General features: G+C 44.7%; 8 protein-coding genes across 17 annotated transcripts in view; 3 read left to right on the top strand and 5 right to left on the bottom strand.

Annotated features, from left to right (window-relative positions):
• Window positions 1-906: 906 nt before the first annotated feature.
• On the bottom strand, window positions 907-2280 carry LOC108069270 (retinol dehydrogenase 13). Its single transcript, XM_044393031.2, has 5 exons — window positions 2193-2280; window positions 1763-2026; window positions 1542-1698; window positions 1216-1475; window positions 907-1155 (listed from the first exon to the last, which is right to left on the bottom strand). Exons 1-5 carry the CDS (start codon window positions 2270-2272, stop codon window positions 936-938), a joined length of 981 nt encoding a protein of 326 aa, XP_044248966.2. The 5' UTR covers window positions 2273-2280; the 3' UTR covers window positions 907-935.
• Window positions 2281-3576: 1296 nt separating this feature from the next.
• On the bottom strand, window positions 3577-4952 carry LOC108069274 (retinol dehydrogenase 13). The gene is made up of 4 exons (XM_017159278.3): window positions 4705-4952; window positions 4392-4655; window positions 3922-4338; window positions 3577-3864 (listed from the first exon to the last, which is right to left on the bottom strand). Exons 1-4 carry the CDS (start codon window positions 4782-4784, stop codon window positions 3648-3650), a joined length of 978 nt encoding a protein of 325 aa, XP_017014767.2. The 5' UTR covers window positions 4785-4952; the 3' UTR covers window positions 3577-3647.
• A 348-nt stretch (window positions 4953-5300) lies between these two features.
• Grl43a (Gustatory receptor-like 43a) lies at window positions 5301-6638 on the top strand. The gene is made up of 2 exons (XM_017159350.3): window positions 5301-6380; window positions 6434-6638. Exons 1-2 carry the CDS (start codon window positions 5301-5303, stop codon window positions 6614-6616), a joined length of 1263 nt encoding a protein of 420 aa, XP_017014839.2. The 3' UTR covers window positions 6617-6638.
• Window positions 6639-6800: 162 nt separating this feature from the next.
• On the bottom strand, window positions 6801-8365 carry LOC108069319 (retinol dehydrogenase 11). 2 transcript variants are annotated; one of them, XM_017159354.3, is made up of 4 exons: window positions 7947-8365; window positions 7568-7831; window positions 7079-7507; window positions 6801-7017 (listed from the first exon to the last, which is right to left on the bottom strand). In XM_017159354.3, the coding sequence occupies exons 1-4, from the start codon at window positions 8030-8032 to the stop codon at window positions 6801-6803; spliced, it is 996 nt and encodes a 331-aa protein (XP_017014843.2). In that variant the 5' UTR covers window positions 8033-8365. The 2 variants fall into 2 exon arrangements, with proteins under 2 accessions (XP_017014843.2, XP_017014844.2); XM_017159355.3 differs by having other exon boundaries at window positions 7091-7507; window positions 7947-8364.
• Window positions 8366-8482: 117 nt separating this feature from the next.
• On the bottom strand, window positions 8483-9893 carry LOC108069318 (retinol dehydrogenase 13). The gene is made up of 6 exons (XM_017159352.3): window positions 9743-9893; window positions 9518-9683; window positions 9363-9460; window positions 9147-9303; window positions 8841-9100; window positions 8483-8779 (listed from the first exon to the last, which is right to left on the bottom strand). The coding sequence occupies exons 1-6, from the start codon at window positions 9826-9828 to the stop codon at window positions 8551-8553; spliced, it is 996 nt and encodes a 331-aa protein (XP_017014841.2). The 5' UTR covers window positions 9829-9893; the 3' UTR covers window positions 8483-8550.
• Window positions 9894-10007: 114 nt separating this feature from the next.
• On the top strand, window positions 10008-13913 carry LOC108069321 (lysM and putative peptidoglycan-binding domain-containing protein 4). Its single transcript, XM_017159356.3, has 3 exons — window positions 10008-10148; window positions 10220-10779; window positions 13127-13913. The coding sequence occupies exons 1-3, from the start codon at window positions 10135-10137 to the stop codon at window positions 13369-13371; spliced, it is 819 nt and encodes a 272-aa protein (XP_017014845.2). The 5' UTR covers window positions 10008-10134; the 3' UTR covers window positions 13372-13913.
• On the top strand, window positions 11120-12651 carry Rpt1 (26S proteasome regulatory subunit Rpt1). Its single transcript, XM_017159349.3, has one exon. It carries the CDS (start codon window positions 11240-11242, stop codon window positions 12539-12541), a length of 1302 nt encoding a protein of 433 aa, XP_017014838.1. The 5' UTR covers window positions 11120-11239; the 3' UTR covers window positions 12542-12651.
• Window positions 13681-20583, bottom strand: part of M7BP (Myosin-7a binding protein) — a 32818-nt gene continuing 25915 nt past the window's right edge. For 3 of the 9 annotated variants that reach the window (XM_070213200.1, XM_017159340.3, XM_017159341.3), the window contains 6 exons: window positions 17852-18065; window positions 16989-17103; window positions 14891-15361; window positions 14697-14837; window positions 14259-14404; window positions 13681-14203 (listed from right to left, as the gene is read on the bottom strand). In XM_070213200.1, coding sequence (XP_070069301.1) covers window positions 14083-14203; window positions 14259-14404; window positions 14697-14837; window positions 14891-15361; window positions 16989-17103; window positions 17852-18065 — 1208 coding nt within the window. In that variant the 3' untranslated portion in view covers window positions 13681-14082. Of the gene's footprint in view, window positions 14204-14258; window positions 14405-14696; window positions 14838-14890; window positions 15362-15760; window positions 17104-17851; window positions 18066-18586; window positions 18953-20583 lie in introns of those variants that run through there. The other 6 variants (XM_017159342.3, XM_070213201.1, XM_017159348.3 and 3 more) reach the window with 3 other exon arrangements.

Consider the following 20583-nt stretch of genomic DNA (forward strand, 5'->3'; position numbering starts at 1 on the left):
TGTTTCGCCAAAAGGTAAACTCACGATGATTTAATTATTTAAGTTGCAAGAGAGCAACCACAGGGGGAATTGGCCAAAAAGAGCACGAGTCATGACGACAGGAGACATATGTATAATAGGAGATAATATTTTTTCATTTGTTGTTTAAGAGTGGGATCGATATTTCGTATAATGCAGATAAGAGCATTGACGTTGTAAAGCTTTTTTAATGTTAACTCTCTTTATTTTAATGTATTAAAATTTCGTACCTAATTAAAACTTGTACCTAGAAAGTTAGTACCATACGTAAATATATTTTATTTTATATACATTCCTAGCAGTCTTTATAAAAATCAAAATGAAAAAAGCTATGATCAATCTAAAACCAATCCAGAAATTAATCGCTTTGATAGGTTCAACCCATGCACGGATCCACGGGAGGTGATATGGGTGATATATCACCCCCCACTCGGGTGAAAAATTAAAGAAATTTTGGTATTCAAAAAGTATGCAAGAAAAAAATTGTTTTGATATCACCCCCCACAAAAAAATCCTGGATCCGCCACTGGTTCAACCATTTAGTAAACTTACTTTCCGAGCTTCGATCCCAAGAATGGTGTATTTCGAAAGAGTTCCGTGCTCAGTACGCCGGGATGTAGGGCCTTTATATGGTGGCTCCCCTGAGGTCTTTTATTGTTGTATCTCTGTTATTATTGCAAGGGTATTCATATGTCGCCTCGCTTTCTTTTATTTTTTTTTGTTCATTGTAGTCATTTTGTAGTCAGTGTCATTTATACCTAAATTTGCTTCGATTAGTATTATATCCGTGGATATTCTAATACCTAAAGTCTTGTCAAATAAAAGTAACAAATTTTATAACTTAGTAGGGTTTTATTTTCAATGTTAAAGTAATAAATAAATGGCGTTTGATGGAATATGGAGTTTCACTAATCCAATTAGGGAGTATTTACGCCTGTCCACTTCTCGCTTTCTTCCCAAAGGAAAATTCCGGTCTTTTCGTCCTTGGCAGCTGCTGACACATCCTTTGCCTTGCAGTCGCTGAAGTACAGTCCAGAGACCTCCTTCAGTTCAGGATCCAAGGCAGCGTAAAGGGAGGTCTGAGCTCCACTCTTAGGAGTCTTGAAGAGAGTCCATTGCAAGGGCTTCGCCAAGAACCTGAGATACAGAAATTAGCATCTAATTCGAATAATCGCTAACTTATAAATTATAACTTACGCCACAAACCAATTATCCAAGAACTTCCAAGTCCTCATCAGCTCCGTGTCTACCGCGCCGGGATGCAGAGCATTAACCGTGACTCCAGTTCCCTCCAGGCGCTTCGCCAATTCCCGGGTAAACAGAATGTTGGCCAGTTTACTCTGGGTATAGGCAGCGATCTTACCGTACGATTTTTCACTGTTCAAGTCATCAACATTGATAGAACCCAGGCTGTGCGCACTACTGGAAACGACTACGATGCGACTGGGTTCAGTTTTCTACAATGCGCATTGAGTTAATAATGTCTTATGAAAGTCATAGGAGTCTAGAAATATGAAAAACACCTTCAAAACATCCAGCAGCAAGTGGGTGAGCAGGAAGTGTCCCATGTGATTGACTCCCAGCTGCATTTCAAAGCCATCCTTGGTCAGAGTCTTGGGGCAGTGCATTACTCCAGCATTGTTTATCAGGACATGGAGCTTATCCTGCTCTTCAGTGAAGCTGTTCAACAAGAGAATGAGATATTAATACGCATATTTATTGATCAGTCATTGATATTGCTTACCCAACTGCAAAGTTACGGATGGATTCCAAGGAACTCAAGTCCAATTCGCGGGCGAAAATGTTGTTGTTACCCGACTCCCTGATGATATCCTGGCGGGCCTTTTCGCATCGGTGCATATCCCTGCAGGCCATGTACACAGTTCCTCCGCGCTTGGCAATCTCCAGGACTGTTTCCTTGCCGATTCCCGTGTTGGAACCGGTGACAATAAACACCTTGCCGGTTTCATCGGTCTTCTTGGTGAACTGACCTCCCTGCATGTATTTTCTGAAATTACAGAATGTTTAGTTTAAATGTCAGATATAAGTGCAGCTTATAAGCGGACACTGAGAAAATAATATTTGTTAAAATTATTTTTTTGGTGCCAAAATAGGATATTTAAAATATTTTGACTCTGTTTATTTTATTGCTCATACGAACAATAACTATTCACCTCAGCAAAAAAGCAGCTCCGATAATAAAAAGCGGCCAAAATATGAGGTTGAACAAGAGACAAGCAGTGGAATGATCCATTATGTTTATTCCGCAGGTACTTCCAGTTGTGGGATCTCTCAGCGAATGAGAGCTAGGCCGGACTCCAGCTGTCCTTTAAATACCACCAGTGCTATCAGATAGAAAATACACGACAGCCATAAAGTGCTTAGTCACGATGAGTATAATTCGGACTTCGGGGTGAAAACCATGTAGATGGAAAAGCAAGTCTGTATTCGTCTGTATTTCGACCCAAGCATAAGCCATTGGTTTAAACGGAAATATATTTATAGATCTAATCAGGTACCATCGACCCTCGCGGAAAACTATGAGCACCTGGCATACACAGTATACTCAGTTTGTAAATAAATAATACGGTAATAAAACGTTTCGGCATGAAACATATTTTAATGCTTCTTAATCGATAAAGACAATTTGAAGTAGTTTTCCAGATAATGGGCACCTTGAATATAGGTAGTACAATTTTGTTTTAATTTTTAATTAAAGGTTCAAATCTTGATATGAATCATGAGACTAATGACTAGCAATTGTAGCCCTTTGTGGTAATTAATCCACTTTAGAACTATCTAGACCAGTCCATTTTTCGCTCTCAGCCCACAGTAACTGGGCAGTTTTGTTATTCTAGGCGACAGATGCCAGTTCCTCCTCCTGGCAATTGTGGTAATACCTCCCGGTAACACTTTCCAAATCGCGATCCAAAGACAGACCGTAACTCCTCATATTCTCCCCGGTGAGCAGGACATTGGCCAACTTGCTCTTACTATAGGCATCAATTTCACACTTCACTTTTCAAATCGCCAAAGTTTATTTTGCCCCTCAAATGGACTACACTGGGGAGGACCACAATTCAATAAACCCGCGCTTAAAAAACGACCGGTGATAACACACATTTTTCAATTTTCAATATTCTGCCTATGGCAATTTTGTGTGTGTTGCCGGAGGCTCTTCTTTTTCATATGAAGCAACATCATCTACTCTTTTTATATAAATACTCTTCGATGGGTATATATTCTCTGGGTTTAGCCAGAAGGTAAACTCACGACGATTTAATTGTTAAAGAGAGTAACCACAGGGGGACTTTGGCCAAAGAGAACACGAGTCATGACGATAAGAAACTATATAATAGGAGAGAATAAATTTTCAATGGTTTTTCAAGAGCGGGATCAAAACTTTTCATAACGTAGATAAGAGCGTTGACTATTTAAAGGTTTTTTAGTGCTAACTCTCTTTATTTTAATGTATTAAAAATTCCGTATCTAATTAAAAATTGTTAATTGTTAGAAAACAAAACTAGGTTACTAAGACAATTAGGAAAGATTTCCGGTCAAATGTGGTGAAACGATTTGAGAACTTTAAACTCATGGGTCAGTTAGAGTTAAAAGCATCATAAAGTTGGTCAAATGCTAATACTCGTCCACTTCTCACTTTCTGCCCACAGAAACTCGGCATCATCATCATATTGGGCGGCAGACCCAACATGCTTTTGCTTGCAATCACTGAAATATTTTCCTGATACGTTTTTCAAACTAGGATCTAAAGCTGCATATAGAGACGTCTGGGCTCCATTCCTTGCAGTCTTTATAAAAATCCAAATGAAAGGAGCTATGATCAATCTGAAACCAAACCATAAATTAATCGCTTTGTAGGGTTCAACCATTTAGTAAACATACTTTCCGAGCTTCGATCCCAGAAATGGTGTATTTCTAAAGAGTTCCGTGTTCACTACACCAGGATGTAGGGCATTCACCGTGACTCCAGTTCCCCCCAGACGTTTTGACAACTCCCTCGTGAAAAGGATGTTGGCCAATTTGCTCTGACAATAGGCCATCTTTCGGTCGTATGACTTTTCGCTGTTCAGATCATCTCGCTTAATTCTTCCGAGCCGGTGAGCTATGCTGGATAAGACCACAATTCGACTGGGAGCGGAACTCTTAAGGACATCAAGGAGCAGCAGAGTAAGGAGGAAGTGGCCCATGTGATTAACTCCTATTTGCATCTCGAAACCATCCTTCGTTAGCATCTTGGGGCAGTCCATAATGCCGGCGTTGTTGATAAGAATGTGCAGTTTATTTTGCTCCCGTTTAAAGCTTTAGGTAATATGTAAAGATTTTGTTTTAAATCATAAAAGGGGAATACTTACCCCGCTGCAAAGTTCCTTATGGACTTCATGGAGCACAAATCCAGTTCCCGAGCGAAAACATTTTCATTGTTAGTCGCCTCGATGATCTCCTGACGTGCCTGCTCGCATTTTCTCATATCCCGACAGGCCATATAAACGGTGGCTCCCCTGCGAGCCAATTCCAGCACGGTCTCCTTACCAATTCCCTGATTGCAGCCGGTCACAATCACCACTCGGCCAGTCTCATCCGTTTTCTTGGTGAACTGACCGCCCTGCATATAATGCCTAAGGAAGAGCAAAGGTTATGGAAGCACTGAAACACTAATGAACCCACCTGAGAAGATATATTCCAATGGCTGAAAGTGCTGACCCATATACCAGGGGGCTAAACAGGTAATCGGTGGTTGCATCCATCTTTCCACTCCGAATGCTGCCAGCTTCAAGTGTCGACTGGCGAGATGAGACCCACTTGCACTTTTCTTTATACAAGTAATATCAAAAACTTGGAATGCCCATACTTTATACATTAACGATCTTGAACCGGTAAAATTATCATTGGTAGTTTAAGGTCGGTGGGTTAACGATTCGTAAGTCTCGCGGGGGAACTGACGCTTCCGTCTGGCCAAAGTTTGACATATAAAGTATTCAAAATTATTATATCCGTTGATCCCAAGTTGTTTTTGTTTAAATCGTTAGTTTAAATGAACAGTCAGCTAATAAAGAACCTGTAATATTTTTCTTTTTATTTTTTTTTATAACTGACAGGGTATTTATATTTCGCCTTGCTTTCGTTCATATATTTTTGGCTTGAGCTCTCTCCTTGCAATTCGGAACTTTTCGTTGATGTCAGTGTCATTAGCACCTGAATTCGCTTCGATTAATATTATGTCCGTGGGTAAATGGGCTCTTTGCTCACTTATACCCGGAACCATGTCGAATAAAGACGATTTTCTCCGACATCGTACAAAGCCTACCCAAATTTTACATCGATTGTTTTTTAAAGGGAGTGCATGGACCATTTACGCAATCGCCTGCGGATTCCACTTCTTTAAGCTGCACTACAATGAGCGAACCAATCAGGTGGAGGAGGCCCAATACCATCGGGTGTGGTCAAAGATCGTAGTTGGTATCAAGGTCTTGCTAGTGGCTAGCCAATATCTGCAGTACTTCGTACTCGGACTGGTCATCTATATCCACCTAAAACTGGTGCACACAAGCAGTGCCCAGAACTTCGTGATGAGTCTCCTCATGCTGGGAATAGTCCTTAGTGCTATGCGGCGTCTGGTGATCTTTCTGCACCTGAAGAGGGATCGTAGGTTTCTAGAGCATTCGGTGAATGAGATCCTGCAAATTACCAGCGTGATCGAGCGAAAGATCGGAATGGTATACAAATGCGATGGCGTATTGCTGTTGGTATATTTGCTTAAACTGTGGATACTCTACATCCTACTGGATTCCCTATGGAACAAGCCGTACTTCCTGGTAATTAACTTTCTGTACTGGTTGCTGTTGGAGTACTGCTTTGCTGGATATTTTATCTACCAGCTGATTCTGCTAAGCTGGTATCACACCATTAACCTGTTCCTGCGCCGCTTCACAGAGGACAACAAGATTCGGCAGGACATTGAGGTCTACTACCATCGGCGATTGTTCCTGCTCTTTGAGCTGCATCTCCGGATTAACAATCTGCACAAGTACGTCAAGGAGAATCTGTCCTGGCTGTCGACTTCTATTTACCTGATGATCTTCACCTGCATCTTTAACATGGAACTGCTCATCGAGTGCGCTCTGTTCGCCGAGGACGAGTTAGAGAACAAGATCTACATCATTGCTGATGGCTGTTTGGGACCTGTGTTCATTCCGATCCTATATGTTCTGATCCTGGGTATGTGTACCGACCGAATCCGCGATGCTGAGTTACAGCTTCAGCAGCTCATCGTAATTATTCAGGGATTGTATGTGAGGAAAGTAAGACCTCGCCTTCTAACCGTAATGGTTCTCGACAACGAGGTGAGATCTTTCCTGAAATTTCTTATTTCTCTACACAATGGGTTTTTTTCCAGCATACTTCTTTGATGCTTCACCAGAAATTGGAACCCCTCCAGAATATGATCATTTTGGATATCACCTGCGACCGGGAGTTCGCCATGGACTTTATTCTCACGGTGATCTTAACAGCATTGTCTTTAGTACAGTATACTATATCATGTGATAGAAATATTAGCGAGTGTTTGACTCATAAGTAGATTTCAAAGCAATAGATTCTATGATTTTAAAAAATTGATTTGCCTAGTTTCGATCCAGTGTCATAATTAAACTTAATTACTCTTTTTAACCGTATCTAAAATGTACCTGCATTAATTTTATTTATAAATAACAATGGCTTTTTAAATAGCGTCTAGCTACATAACAATACCCGAATGATCCCATTTATAGAGTAATTTCCGCCCATTTTTCGGACTGGGCCCACAGCCACTTGGCCATCTGATCGTCGAGGGCAGCGGGAGCTACAGATGCCAACTGGCAGTCGCTGAAGTATTGACCCGATACATTTTCGAGCTCGGGATCCAAGGCGGCATATAAGGTGGTCTGGGCCCCATTCCTCGGAGTTTTCATCACGGCCCAGAGGAGCGGCCTCAGGATTGTTCTAAAAGAAAGGGAAACAATTAGCTGGACTTATTTTAACAGGCGATTTGAAGAGGACACACTCTACCACATACTGAGCGAACTTTGTTTGGAAGAAGATCATGTTCCTGGCTATCTCCGTGTCTGCTATGCCGGGATTGAGGGCGTTCACCGTGACTCCCGTGCCCTCCAGCCGCTTTGCCAATTCGCGGGCAAAGAGTATGTTGGCCAGCTTGCTCTGGCAGTAGGCCACTCCCTCGTCGTAGAAGTCGGAGCTGTTGATGTCCTCCACTTGAATCTGACCCCGTTCGTGAGCCTTGCTGGCCACGACCACCACGCGGCTAGGAGCAGACCGTTCCAGCACATCGATCAACAGGTTGGTCAGCAGGAAGTGGCCAATGTGGTTCACTCCCAGGTGCATTTCGAATCCCTCTTTTGTGAGTCTGCGCGGTTCCCAAAAAACACCAGCATTGTTGATCAAAAAGTGCAGCTCCCGTTGTTCTTTCTTGAAGCTTTTGGTGAATAAATGAGTTAGTTTTTAAATAAGATATAGGGTTTACTGTATGACTCACTCTTCCACAAACTTCCGAATGGATTCCAGTGAGGACAGGTCGCACTCCTTGGAGAAAACGTTCGAATTGCCCGTCTCCTTGATGATCTGCCTTCGAGCAATTTCTCCCTTTTCCTTATTCCGGCAGGCCATGTAAACGGTGGCTCCCCTTCGGGCCAACTCCATCACCGTTTCCTTGCCCAGACCCGTATTTCCGCCAGTAACGATGGCCACTTTTCCCGTCTCATCGGTCTGCTTCCTGAACTTTCCCCCCTGCATATACAGCCTGAATCGGGGTAAAATTATGCCAGTTAATCGGTGATAACTACTTTGTCGTCACGGGCATACGTCGTTGATAAGGCTTCTCAGCGTTACATTTCAAATCGGCGCCACTCACTTACCTCACACAGAAGGCGATAATGCCGACAAGTCCGTGGGCCAGAAATACGGGGGCAATTTTGTGTAGAAAATTAATAATGATTTCCATAATAGCTAATCGGTCCGGCCGTGTCCGTGGTCTTCTGCAGAGTGCCAACGCGGGCGTAATTTTGCGAGTTTTTAAGTGATCGCCGCGGCGATTACTGGACGACAACTGATAAAACTGATAGTGCAGGGTGCTATGAGTAGCCCGTAATCAGGGAAACACTTTTAGCATAGATAATTGCGACAAGAAGCCGAAAATCGAGTCACTTTCACGACGGCGCGAATGCCTAATACTGGTGAAATGAACCTAAACTTTTGGACCGAAGGCTCAAGTTAGAAATGTAATGGATATACATATCTATTTTAAACAAATGATGTAGAAATTGACCCCTAACCGGTTTCGCAGTACAAACGTTCGTACACACTCAAATCTTGAGCTTTCAACTGTCTTTGGCCGTCAAACGTTCAATTAAGCCGGGCTAACATAACTAAAATAAGATAAATGGGCGATCGGTTGACTGTAAAAAACTGAAAATTTATGCGAAGGAACAGAGAAGTAACATTGGTTTTCTACAATACGAACTAGTGTATTTTGATCATCGTTGGCGTGGTCCACTTTTCACTGACTGCCCAGAGCCACTTTGCCGTCTGGGTGTCGGTGGCGGCCGGCGCCATTTCCTTGAGCTTGCAGTCGCTGAAGTACTGACCCGTCGTCTTTTCCAGTTCGGGATCCAGGGCCACATACAATGTGGTCTGAGCACCATTTCTGGGGGTCTTAACAAAGGGCCAAAACAAGGGCTTCACAAAAATTCTGGAGGGGAAATATCTTCGTTAATAAGTGGGTTTAGAATATATCGTTTTTAAGGACCAACCCAGCAAAGAAGTTATTGAAGAAGCCCATGTGCCTGATAATTTCCGTGTCCACCACACCTGGATGCAGGGCATTTGCCGTCACTTTTGTGCCCTCCAGTCTTTTGGCTAGCTCCGTTGTAAAGAGAACATTGGCCAGCTTGCTCTGGCTGTAGGCCTTGCCCTCATCATAGGATTTGTCGCTGTTCAGATCGCCTGTATTAATTTCTCCACGAGTGTGCGCCAAACTGGAGACATTCACAATCCGACTGGGTGCAGATTTCTAGGGATATAAATGATTAGAAGGGCCTAAACTTTGGGGTCTATACCTTTAGCATATCCAATAGCAAGTTGGTGAGGAGGAAGTGGCCCATGTGATTCACCCCCAGCTGCAGTTCGATGCCATCTGAGGTGAGCGATCTTGGACAGCGCATGACACCGGCGTTGTTGATGAGTACATGGAGGTGTTCCTGCTCCCTTTTGAAGCTGCAGATATGGATTGTAGGATATATAAGGGGTTCTAGAACTGATATCTCCTTACTTACGCAGCAACAAACTGGCGGATGGACTCCTGGGAAGCCAGGTCACATTGCCGGCAGTAAACATATTTGTTCTTGGTTTCCAGCACGATTTCCTCGCGGGCCTGTAAAATGATATTTATAGATAAGATTTTGAGGATTATTCTCTATAAAGTACCTACCTCCTCACATTTCTTGAGGTTCCTGCAAGCCATATAGACGGTGCCCCCTCGCCTTGCTATCTCCCTGACCGTTTCCTTGCCGATTCCCGTGTTGGCGCCCGTCACGATGACCACTTTGCCGGTTTCATCCGTTTCTTTGGTGAACTGACCGCCTTGCATAAGGTCCCTGTAACACGAATATCAGGTCAAAACTATGGATTCCTGTGTGGAAAGCGGAGCACCCACTTGGTGAAGAAGGCCAATCCCGTCGTGGTGCCCGTGAGGCTCAGCCAGAAGATGGTGCGGCTCTTTAAAAACGCAAACAGTGACATTATTTTACGAAAAAGAAATATACAAATTGGCCAGTAAACGAAAACAGCTGTGTTTACTCTGTTAACGGTTAACAGCGCTCGTTAACAGTGCGCTATCGATATCTCGGTCATCTGTGACGGAGCTTTTCGCCTTGTTGTTGTTTGTGGGCTGCTGCTGCTGCTGAGAACAAACTTTACACGTAAATAAATCTAATTTGCGTTAATTAATTGGCTCGAGCTAAACAAAGGGGTGCGATTTGATCGAAATCCGAGAAGATATCCGATATCCGGGCCAGGCATTCCCCTCAAGGCGACCAGGAGAACACAATGCGACGCAATGCGTAAGTCAGCGCCAACTCGACTGTTGCTTTTCCATTTACAAGTGTGATTTGATCCGAGCTCTCATCTCCAGGCGCCAGCAACAGCACAATCTGGAGGACGTGGACCCCGACGAGGTGGAGGACATCTTCGCGCGCCCCGCCTACGATGACGACGAGTTCGAGGACCTGCTGCCGCTGGCCAGGAGGCCCAATGGCCATGCCCGCCTCGGGCGCTACGAGAACACACTGGAGGTGAAGGTCCAGGAGGGCGACACCCTCCAGGCGCTGGCCCTTCGCTTCCACTCCTCCGTGGCGGACATCAAGCGGCTGAACAAGATCGATCGCGAGAACGAGATCCATGCGCATAGGGTCATTCGCATTCCGGTCACCGTCCACAACGTTCTGCTGGGCAACGGAGGCCTCGAGGCCCTGCCCGCCGTCCACCGGAGCGGAAACAACAGTCCCAGGCACAACCTGGAGCGGGAGCCAGCCCCCGAACGCAATCCCCTCGAGGATGCGCGCCAAATGCTGGACGAGCGACTCCTGGTGGCTGCCGTAAACGCTTCCGGCGCCGTGGATCCCGACCAGCCGTCGACCAGCAGAGCGGCTAGACAGTTCTACGAGGGAGCTCAGGGTGCGCCCAATGACGAGGGTGAGTTCAGAAGCTGGGCAAGATTAGCCTTGAAATTGTCGCGGCTTCTAATGGCACTTGAAATAACAGTAAAATTAGAGGTGGAAATGTTGCGAGTTTGTTTACATATGTTATGTAGTTAAAGCATATTTAAAAACATATTCGCGAATAGTAATAGATTAATTTATCAAAAAAAAACATATTTTTAAGAATATAAACAAAAATCAACCGCTTCCTTATAGATATAAGTTGCTATTTGAAAAATATTCCGTTTAAATTTTAACATTCCGAGTTAACAGTGCGCAAATATCGATAGTCCCAGTGTTGACAAGAAGCAAAGTATCGCCGAGTCGATAGTGCCAGCGTTGCTTCTCCCACCACTATCCCAAATTGTTCAGTCATTCTCGCCGTAAAACAAAAGGAAAACATAGTTAAAAATCACTTTTCGCCCCCTAAATCATACTAATTGCAATCGAACAAGATGCCGGACTACCTGGGGGACGACCAGCGCAAGGTGAAGCACGACGAGAAGGAGGACAAGGAGATCAAGTCGCTGGACGAGGGCGACATTGAGCTGCTGAAGACGTATGGCCAGAGCCAGTACCACAAGTCGATCAAGAGCATCGAGGAGGACATCCAGAAGGCGGTGAAGCAGGTGAACGAGCTGACCGGGATCAAGGAGAGCGACACGGGCCTGGCGCCGCCCGCCCTCTGGGACTTGGCCGCCGACAAGCAGATCCTGCAGAACGAGCAGCCCCTCCAGGTGGCCCGCTGCACGAAGATCATCAACGCGGACTCCGATGATCCCAAGTATATCATCAATGTGAAGCAGTTCGCCAAGTTCGTGGTCGATCTGGCCGACTCTGTGGCCCCCACCGACATCGAGGAGGGAATGCGGGTGGGAGTCGACCGCAACAAGTACCAGATCCACATTCCGCTGCCGCCCAAAATTGATCCCACGGTGACCATGATGCAGGTGGAGGACAAGCCGGATGTCACCTACAGCGATGTGGGCGGCTGCAAGGAGCAGATCGAGAAGCTGCGCGAGGTGGTGGAGACGCCGCTGCTGCATCCGGAAAAGTTCGTCAATCTGGGCATTGAGCCGCCCAAGGGAGTGCTGCTCTTCGGACCGCCCGGAACGGGCAAAACGCTGTGTGCCCGAGCCGTGGCCAACCGCACGGACGCCTGCTTCATCCGCGTCATCGGCTCCGAGCTGGTGCAGAAGTACGTGGGCGAGGGAGCGCGTATGGTGCGCGAGCTCTTCGAGATGGCCCGCTCCAAGAAGGCCTGCCTCATCTTCTTCGACGAAATCGACGCCATCGGAGGCGCCCGTTTCGATGATGGCGCCGGCGGCGACAACGAGGTGCAGCGCACCATGTTGGAGCTGATCAACCAGCTGGACGGCTTCGATCCTCGCGGCAACATCAAGGTGCTGATGGCCACCAACAGACCCGACACCCTGGATCCGGCGCTGATGCGTCCCGGACGTCTGGACCGTAAGGTGGAGTTCGGCCTGCCTGATCAGGATGGTCGCTCGCACATCTTCAAAATCCACGCCCGTTCCATGTCCGTGGAGCGTGACATTCGCTTCGATCTGCTGGCGCGCCTCTGTCCCAACTCTACGGGTGCTGAGATCCGATCCGTGTGCACGGAGGCGGGCATGTTCGCCATTCGGGCGCGTCGCAAGGTGGCCACCGAGAAGGATTTCCTCGAGGCTGTCAACAAGGTTATCAAGAGCTACGCCAAGTTCAGCGCCACTCCCCGCTATATGACCTACAATTAAGTTTATTTTTATTGGCCCCATTCTGTATCCTCTGCAGGGAAAACTGTAATACATCCTGCAGCTGGCAAATTCATGAAATAAAACGAAACCTATACCTCCATGAACTGAAAGCAATGAGGTTTATTTTTTATTGTACAAGCTCGACTTTATACAAAGTGGGGAGGCCGTGACGTCACATTAGGCATAGCCAAATTTGGAAATATCCGGGACTTGGTTAAGGATGCTGAATCTCCAAAAAATTTAAATGCAGTTTTTTTCGGGTATGCCATAAGATTATGGACATCTCATTTTAAACCATTTTAACAACATTTATAACAGAGAAATGGCAAAAGAAAGAATAAAAAAAAACAAATCGAATTTTGGGGCACTTTGGGGTCTTTTTTGTTCTAATTTGTAACTCACACGCGGCTCCTAATTATTTTAGTAATTAAAGTGATTTTTTTAGATTTTTAAGTCAATCCGTTCTGGGTGGAATTTGCTGCTGACCGTTTTTTAGAGGTCGAATTTTATATTATTTTAGATAAATACTTTTCAAAACTCTGTTTAATTACTTAACACTAAATCACTTCTGAACTTTTTCTGCAGCCAATATGGAGCAGCCCTTCGAGGAAAACGCTGCTCTGCTCAACCACATGATGGTGGACAGACATGCCCCACTGGTGCGCCCCATTCCTGGACCTTCCTTGAGTGCCATCGACTGGTCTGGATCGGATTGCGACTTGTCCTGGATCTGCCTGCTGATCTTCATACTCGCCCTGTGTGTCGTCATACCGCTGGTCTACGTCATCTATCTGGCGGAGCATCCGCATCACAATCACAGCGCCCAGTAGTTGTGCACCCGAAGTGATCATCATTCCAAATGTACCGGCACCTCCTCACCTGTAACCGTCTCACTCTCTTCAGATCAGCCTGGCGCATTCAAAATGCATCCACAGGCGAAGGAATTTATTTTTATACCTAAACGTATGACTCTATATTGACTCGTGTCAAATATACTAAGGTCTTTGTGTACTGTTCTTTTCTAAATAACTACGTTTTGGGTGCTTCCAAGATATGCTCCACATCACTCCCGGCAGCCAAAACTAATCTTACGATCCCAAGATCCGATTGTGTTGTGAATATTCGTAATCCCCCCGGCAAATGATGCTTCTCTGTATGTTTTATTGAGTACAATTATGTAACATTTAAACTAGTTCGGTTGAAGGTGTAACATTGTTCAGCTGAAATTGAAAATAGTTTCGCTTACGCCTAAAAAATACATAATACATATCTTAGAGCTAAATAAATAGTATCCATGGATATAAGAATTATGTAATAGTAAATACGAGCTACAATTAACAATGGCGCACATTGGAGTGCCAATTGAAGTTAAGTACGTTGTTGTGTGAATTTTCGGTCTGGGGAAATGGAGGCCATGGCACATGGTTTTTGGCGAAGATTTGGTTTGGATTATGGGCTGTGTGCCTCGTCATTATCGTGAATTTTCCCTCCCGGGAAGATCAACCAATGGCCGCACACTCAAGGAACTCCATCTCGAATATTCACTTGAACTTTAAATTCTCAAAGAAAGCAATATTGCTGCGGAGAAAGCCATGTCGCACGGGCACAGGACTAACCGGCGTGGCGATGGGTGGATTGCCCTCCGAGTGAATGGAAGGATCCCTGAAAAAATAAGTAATTTAGAATGGTTTTGAAAGAGTTTCATTATGAAACTAACGTTTCGAGGGATGATAAATCAGAGGCAATCGTCGACTCATCGGCTACTTCTGCCATGGAGACGGCATGCTCCAGTTTGTGACGCTTGGCAAGTGATGTGGATGTGTCTGGCTTATCCGGAGTCTCTGGCGGGGCTGCAATTCTTACCTTTAAGTGAAGATGAAAAATTAGTAGTATAAATAAGACACACAGAAAAAAAAATGGTAATGGTCAATTTGATATTTTTTAAAGATCAAGTTATTCATATCATTTTGATATGATTTTTATATTACTTGCTCAAAAAATACTAAATTTGGTATTTTTATGATATGATGAAATATCATGTTGATATGTTTGAATCTTAAATTTATATCGGCTTTTTATTGATATGAAATAAGGTAGAAATAACCCTATTTCATATCGGATTTTTTTCTGTGCAGATTAATTTTTAATTCCTCACCTTGGCCCGCCATCTCCGCTGTGGTTGTGTGTGCTTGCTGGTCAAAAGGAAGGCTTGGGCCAGAGCCTTAACCGATGGCATAGCATGGGCCACTTCATCCTCAATCACGGGCTTCTCCGCCGCCGGGGTAGTTGGCTCAGGCTAAAAAATGTATGTCATAACAATATATTAGATCATCTAATAGTTAGACTTACCACTTCATCTTCATCGACGGACAGCACCTGACTGGGATCAATGAGGCGACGCTTGGGCTGCAAGAATCTGAAAGCAGGAGGAGTGGATCCCCTCGTGGGTGTACTGACTGGGGAACCTATTGTGGGCGCCGAATCGCCTGGACCGAACTGAAGGACCACAGGTCGCTCCCGCTTCTTGGAGACCGATGAGTCAATGGAGGAGGCCGACGGTGGAGCACTCTGGGCGGACTCCATGGACGATGTGGTCGAGGAGCTGGGCTGCTGTTGCTCCGTTGGAGCAGCCTTGATAACCGTCGTTTCCTGCTTGTTAAAATCGTAGATGCGCACCGTATCGGATTCATCGCTGGTGGTGGTCGTGGTCTGCAGGGAGTACAGCGAGGGATTCGACTGGGAGTCCAGGGACTCGTCCAGGACCTGAACTGGCAGGGCTTTGTACACCAACTCCTGCGGCTGTTTGCCTTCTTTTTGAGCCTTTTGATAGAACATTGTCGGTTTTGGTTTTCGTTTTTGTTGGTTTTTGGTGGGTTTGTGTTGTTTTGTTGGTTAGTGTAGTTGGTTAGGGTTTCGATGGAAAGAAGAAGTGTAGGTGTTTTAGTATTTAATATTAGTGTAGGTGTGGATTATTTTGTTCTAGAGTTTAGCGAATGCGGTGGAATTTAGTGGGTGAAAGCGCTCAGGCAGCGTCATGCAGGCAAGATTAACTTAAGTACAGTCATTCCGGTAGTTACAATCGGTATGATTTCGAAACAAATGCTGTTAGTCAAATCCAAAAGCAACCCAAACATAAATCTAACTATTTCGTTCATTTCTCGGTTCTGTACTCACCAATTCGATGGGGGTTTTTTTTTAAGGATACGTTTACTAAAAACATTTGTTTCAGTGGTTCAGTGTTTGATTTCTTTGTTGGTTTTGTTTATTGTTTTGGCTTTATTTGGAATTAATGCATTTTATATGTAAGTATATCGCTAGGCAGGCATATGGTGTATATATGGTTGTTCGTAAGAAAAGAGCGTTAGCGTTGTGCATACAGATACAGTACAGGAGTTGTAATATTATTTCATAAAATTAACAGCAAGTATAATGATTAAAAACAAACGTTGCATACTCTAGGCATTAGCATTACGTAAGTGGTATTAACTAAAGGTACGATCAGAACACTAGCTCGACACTCTCATTCGTGGTTGTTTTGGCGGTGCTAGAGGTGGTGCAGTGGAAAGCTCATCGGATGGCCATCCAGTGCGGGGAGATTCTGTGCGTGCTTTCTACTCCAAGTTATATATTCTGTATTCTTCACTCCCATTTAATTTTCCGCCCATCTCGTTTCTATGTACAGGGAAATTGGCTTTGCTATACTGACTAGTGTTTGACTAAGCTATGCGTAATTTGGCAAATATCCCTAGGGGCTAAAGATACCCGATCCCGATCCCCAATGTCTTTTTCTGTCTTTCTAGAAAAGCAGACTGTTGTTGCTGTACTTGGCGTCCGCACCGCTGAAGCCGTTCAGGCAGCTGTCCACCCCCGAGTCGCCCTGGTCCTCCGTTTCCGGCCGCACAGCCAGTTTCCCGCCCAGCGGTTCGCTCTCGAACAGCGGATTCATCACGAAGTCCTTCGAGGTGGCGGACACCGCCCGGAAACTGTTTCGCTTGAGGTCCTTGTGCAGCAGCTGCTTCTCGAATTGGGTCAGGACGCCGGCAGAGGGGCCACCTCCTGCCGCCGAGCGTCTCTTGGAAACGGACGAACCAAAGGACATACCGCTACCATTGCTGTGCAGGCTCAAGGAGGACTGGGTGTGCCGCTTGGGCAGCGAACTGTAGCTGCTGCGCCAGGAGCGCTGCGATCTCAGGTCGAAGTCATCGTCGTCACCCAAACCCAACCCTGATTCGCGGTAATGGGAGGCCGAGGTCGAAGGTCGTTCGAGGGGCGGTGACCTTTCGTAGCCCTGCGAGCGGGCGGGGGAGGGGCGGCTGTTAATGAACTTGAGCGAACTGCTACGGCGCACTGGCGTGGATAGGGTCCAATGAGAGAGGTCGGCAGCGGTGCTCTGAGCGCTACTGGAAATGCGGCCATGCGGTGGATGTGGTTCTGGTTCTTGATTTACCTCGTTGATCACGATGTCCTCCACATCCTCGCCAGAAGGGGAGGCGGCAGCCCTTGCACTTCCCGTGCTGTCGGTGGGCGTGGGAGCATTGTTGATGTAGTAGTCGCGGCTATAGCTAAAGATTATGGAGATGAATTACAATAAATATACACCCAGAAAAATGATGGACAACATTTTAGGTCATGCATAGCCTAAAACATTTTAAATGGACTAAAAGTTCCTTTTTAGGTCATGTACTGCCTAAAAATTTAATTTTTTGGTATATTTGCCCTACTATTTAGGTCCCGTATAGCCTAATATTTTAGGTCATCGTGGGCCTTAAAATTAATGCATTTTACCTAAATAAATTTGCACGGAACTCTGATAACGCTCTAGCGACGCTATAATTCCCAACCAGTTATAGCGCGGCTTGCATGGTAACCCACTTCGATCGTTGAATAATACAGCGATTTCACTGCTGAACAGTGAAGCCTCTTCGCTCGTTTTTGTGTGTTGGAATAATGACGACTTCTTGAAGACTAAGCCGACATTGACCTCGAGTTAGCTATAAATTTCTCTGTATTTACTTTATAATATGAAACATTTTTCAGTACAAATTTTTAGGCCAAAGAAAGCCTAAAATTTTGGATAGGCGTTTTCTCATATTTTAAGGCAGCCAATTACCTAAAATCTAGGCCAAAAATTACCCCATTTTAGGCCATTAATGGCCTAACATTTTAGGTCATACAATCCTAAATTTTAGGCCATTCAAGGACTTAGCTCCAGTTTTAGGCCAATTTTACCTAAATTCTAGGCCATTTTTTGACATTTTAGGTCATTTTTTTTTCTGGGTGTAGTTAGTTAGAGTAGTATAGTTAACCTACCGCTTATAGTCCGTTTTCGGCGATGGCGGATCCGGATTTTCCGTCAGCGCCGAAGCCAAAGCCTTTTGCTCGGCACTCGGACTGATGTTCGGCACATCCATGTACCGCTCCTGGGTGCCGCTGATGCGCTGCTTCAGGGCCTCCGGGGCGTATGGATTATTTGGCATCTCAACGGCATTATACCACTTCTTCACCTCGCGTTCAGCAATGGAACCTAGAAATGGTTGTCGATTGGGTTCGTTAGTTACCGAGTGGGTCGATTTAGATCTAGGGAATCCCAAGCGAACGAAAAGTAAACTTCTGGCATTTCCATCTTGAAATCTCCCAATTAACAAAAGTACTTCTTGTTTGATTCCCATTAAAATTCAGTAACATCTTCTTTATTTCATAATTTCAAGTTACTAAATATCATATGTTATTAAACTCTATTATGTATACAAAGAAGTGTGAATTCTTGAAATCAAACAAAAACTGTGTAAATACAATTAATCGAATATTTCTAACACAGTGATCTTATTTTGATTTATCCAACTTGGAAATGCCATATTTACCTTAAGATTACTTTTCGTTCGTTAAGATTCATGGTTAGATAAACCGAACTATCCGAAAGTTAAGGATCGGTCACAATACACACAAAGACAGTAGAGCCAGGCTAACATAGACACACACATTAAAGCAGACGGGGAGGACAACAAACACCGAGTGACGACAGTTATGGCCACAACCGCGAGTTACCTGGCACAAAGCGCCGCAACAGAACAACATCGTCATCGGCAACATCGTCTTGTTGGGCAGCCAACGATCCACTGTTCGGCAATTCGGTGGTGTAGCTACCCGACCATCGAAGGGAACCATTTGTTAGTTTTCCGTTAGTGCGTCTACTACCCGAAGTCGGGTGGTTAGTTTGGGTTAGAGGTAGATGCAAGTGGGTGTGCAGATTGTTGTTAGAACTTGTGTTAGTATTCAGGGATCGCTGGTCGTCCAGTACTAAAACCCTCTGGCTAACAAACTCCTGTTCAGAGTCACCATCTCCATTGAAGGTCTCACAGGCTGTGGAGGGTTCACTCTCTTCGCTCTGAATTGACTCTGAACTCAATTGATCTGAGAAGAGAATTTCGTTGATAAAGTTATACGTGATTTCGCTCAAACTAAACGCAATGATGGATTCTGATTCTACATCTAGTTCCTCGGACATATCACAGGATGTTTGGCTGGCCATATCTAATCTTAGGATTATATTGTCTCCTACTGTGACGACTTCTTCTAAATGACTTAAATGATCTTCGTGCTTATCTTCTGAGGCGTAAGAACATTCTGATGGGTCTATCTCTAAACAAGCGTCACTCGTTATATCGGTTTCACTTTCAAAATCAAGAGATTCACGGTTGTTTTGTGTACTTACAAAACAATGCGATATATCTGTATCTAAACTGGTTTTACTACCTGACTCAATTTCTGATTCTGAATCTACTATATTTTTCGTACTTAGTAAACCTTGGTATCTATCTGTTTCCATGCTAAGTTCATCTACCATATCAGTTTCAGTCTTATCTGTATCAAATGCAAAACAATCATCTACAAAGCGAATGGGGTCAATTTCAGAAGTGGGGGTTTCTGCTCTGCCTGTTGGGGGTTGCAAGGACGCTGAGCTATCTTCATTCAGTTCCTCAAAGAGATTGGAATGTTGGGACTCGTAGGGAACTTCTTCTATGCTATCATCCATCGAATCAAAGGAACTGAGGTACTTGTGCATGATCAAAGAGCGGCGGCGTCTGCGTTCGATTGTGGCCAGCAGTCGTTTGTCTTTTATGTAAAACTTGCAAATGGTCCCCAAGAGGTTAACGGGCTCGGATCCTTTCGGTGACTCTCCATCGCTCGGTGTTGTGTCATGAATATTTGGCTGTCTTCGCAGATACTTGTGGCTCGCTTTACCTAGAGCAGAACAATCGCTCATGGTGGAGTCTATTGATGCATTTCTTTGAATACCTTCTGGGACGTTGTCCATACTAGCTGATTTAAAATCGCTTGTTGCAATCGATTCGGGTTTTTCAGACATCAAGGTTTCTGTGCAGTCCACTTCCAGAGTTTGAGGATCGGGGATTAAAGCGTTAGAAAATTCTTCTTCAGCAGATACTTTTTGAGCGTCAGTCCCCGATTCTTCTATCTCAACTGGTGGTAATACTGAGACAGATTTTATATCTGAAAGGACTTCAACTGAAACGGTTGATTCCATGGGAGTATCCATTTCCACAGGAACTATGGTCTCCTTTGTACCGGTTTCTATTTCAGGAACCATTTCTACTGCAGGTTTAGACTCTGGGAGTTTTAATTCAGCAGTTTGTAGTTCTTTGACAATATCGTTGACTGGTTGTAAAACGTTTGTTGGAATCGACTTGGGTTCTTCAGACGTTAAGGCTTCTGTGCAATCCACTTCCAGAGTTTGAGGTTCTGGGATTAGAGCGTTCGAAGGTTCTTCAGCAGATACTTTTTGAGCGTCAGTCCCCGATTCTTCCATCTCAACTGGTGGTAATACTGGGACAGATTTTATATCTGAAAGGACTTCAACAGTTTGCGGTTCCGTTGGAATATCCATTTCAACAGGAACTACGCTCTCCTTTGGATTAGTTTGTATTTCAGGAACAATTTCTTCTGCTGTCGGTGGTGTCGCCGATTTAGACTCTGGGAGCTCTAATTCTGCAGCTTGTAGTTCTGGGACCATTTCGTTGTCTGGT

The sequence above is a fragment of the Drosophila takahashii genome, chromosome 2R (assembly GCF_030179915.1).
Source record: "Drosophila takahashii strain IR98-3 E-12201 chromosome 2R, DtakHiC1v2, whole genome shotgun sequence".
In the NCBI taxonomy this organism is placed as follows: domain Eukaryota; kingdom Metazoa; phylum Arthropoda; class Insecta; order Diptera; family Drosophilidae; genus Drosophila; species Drosophila takahashii.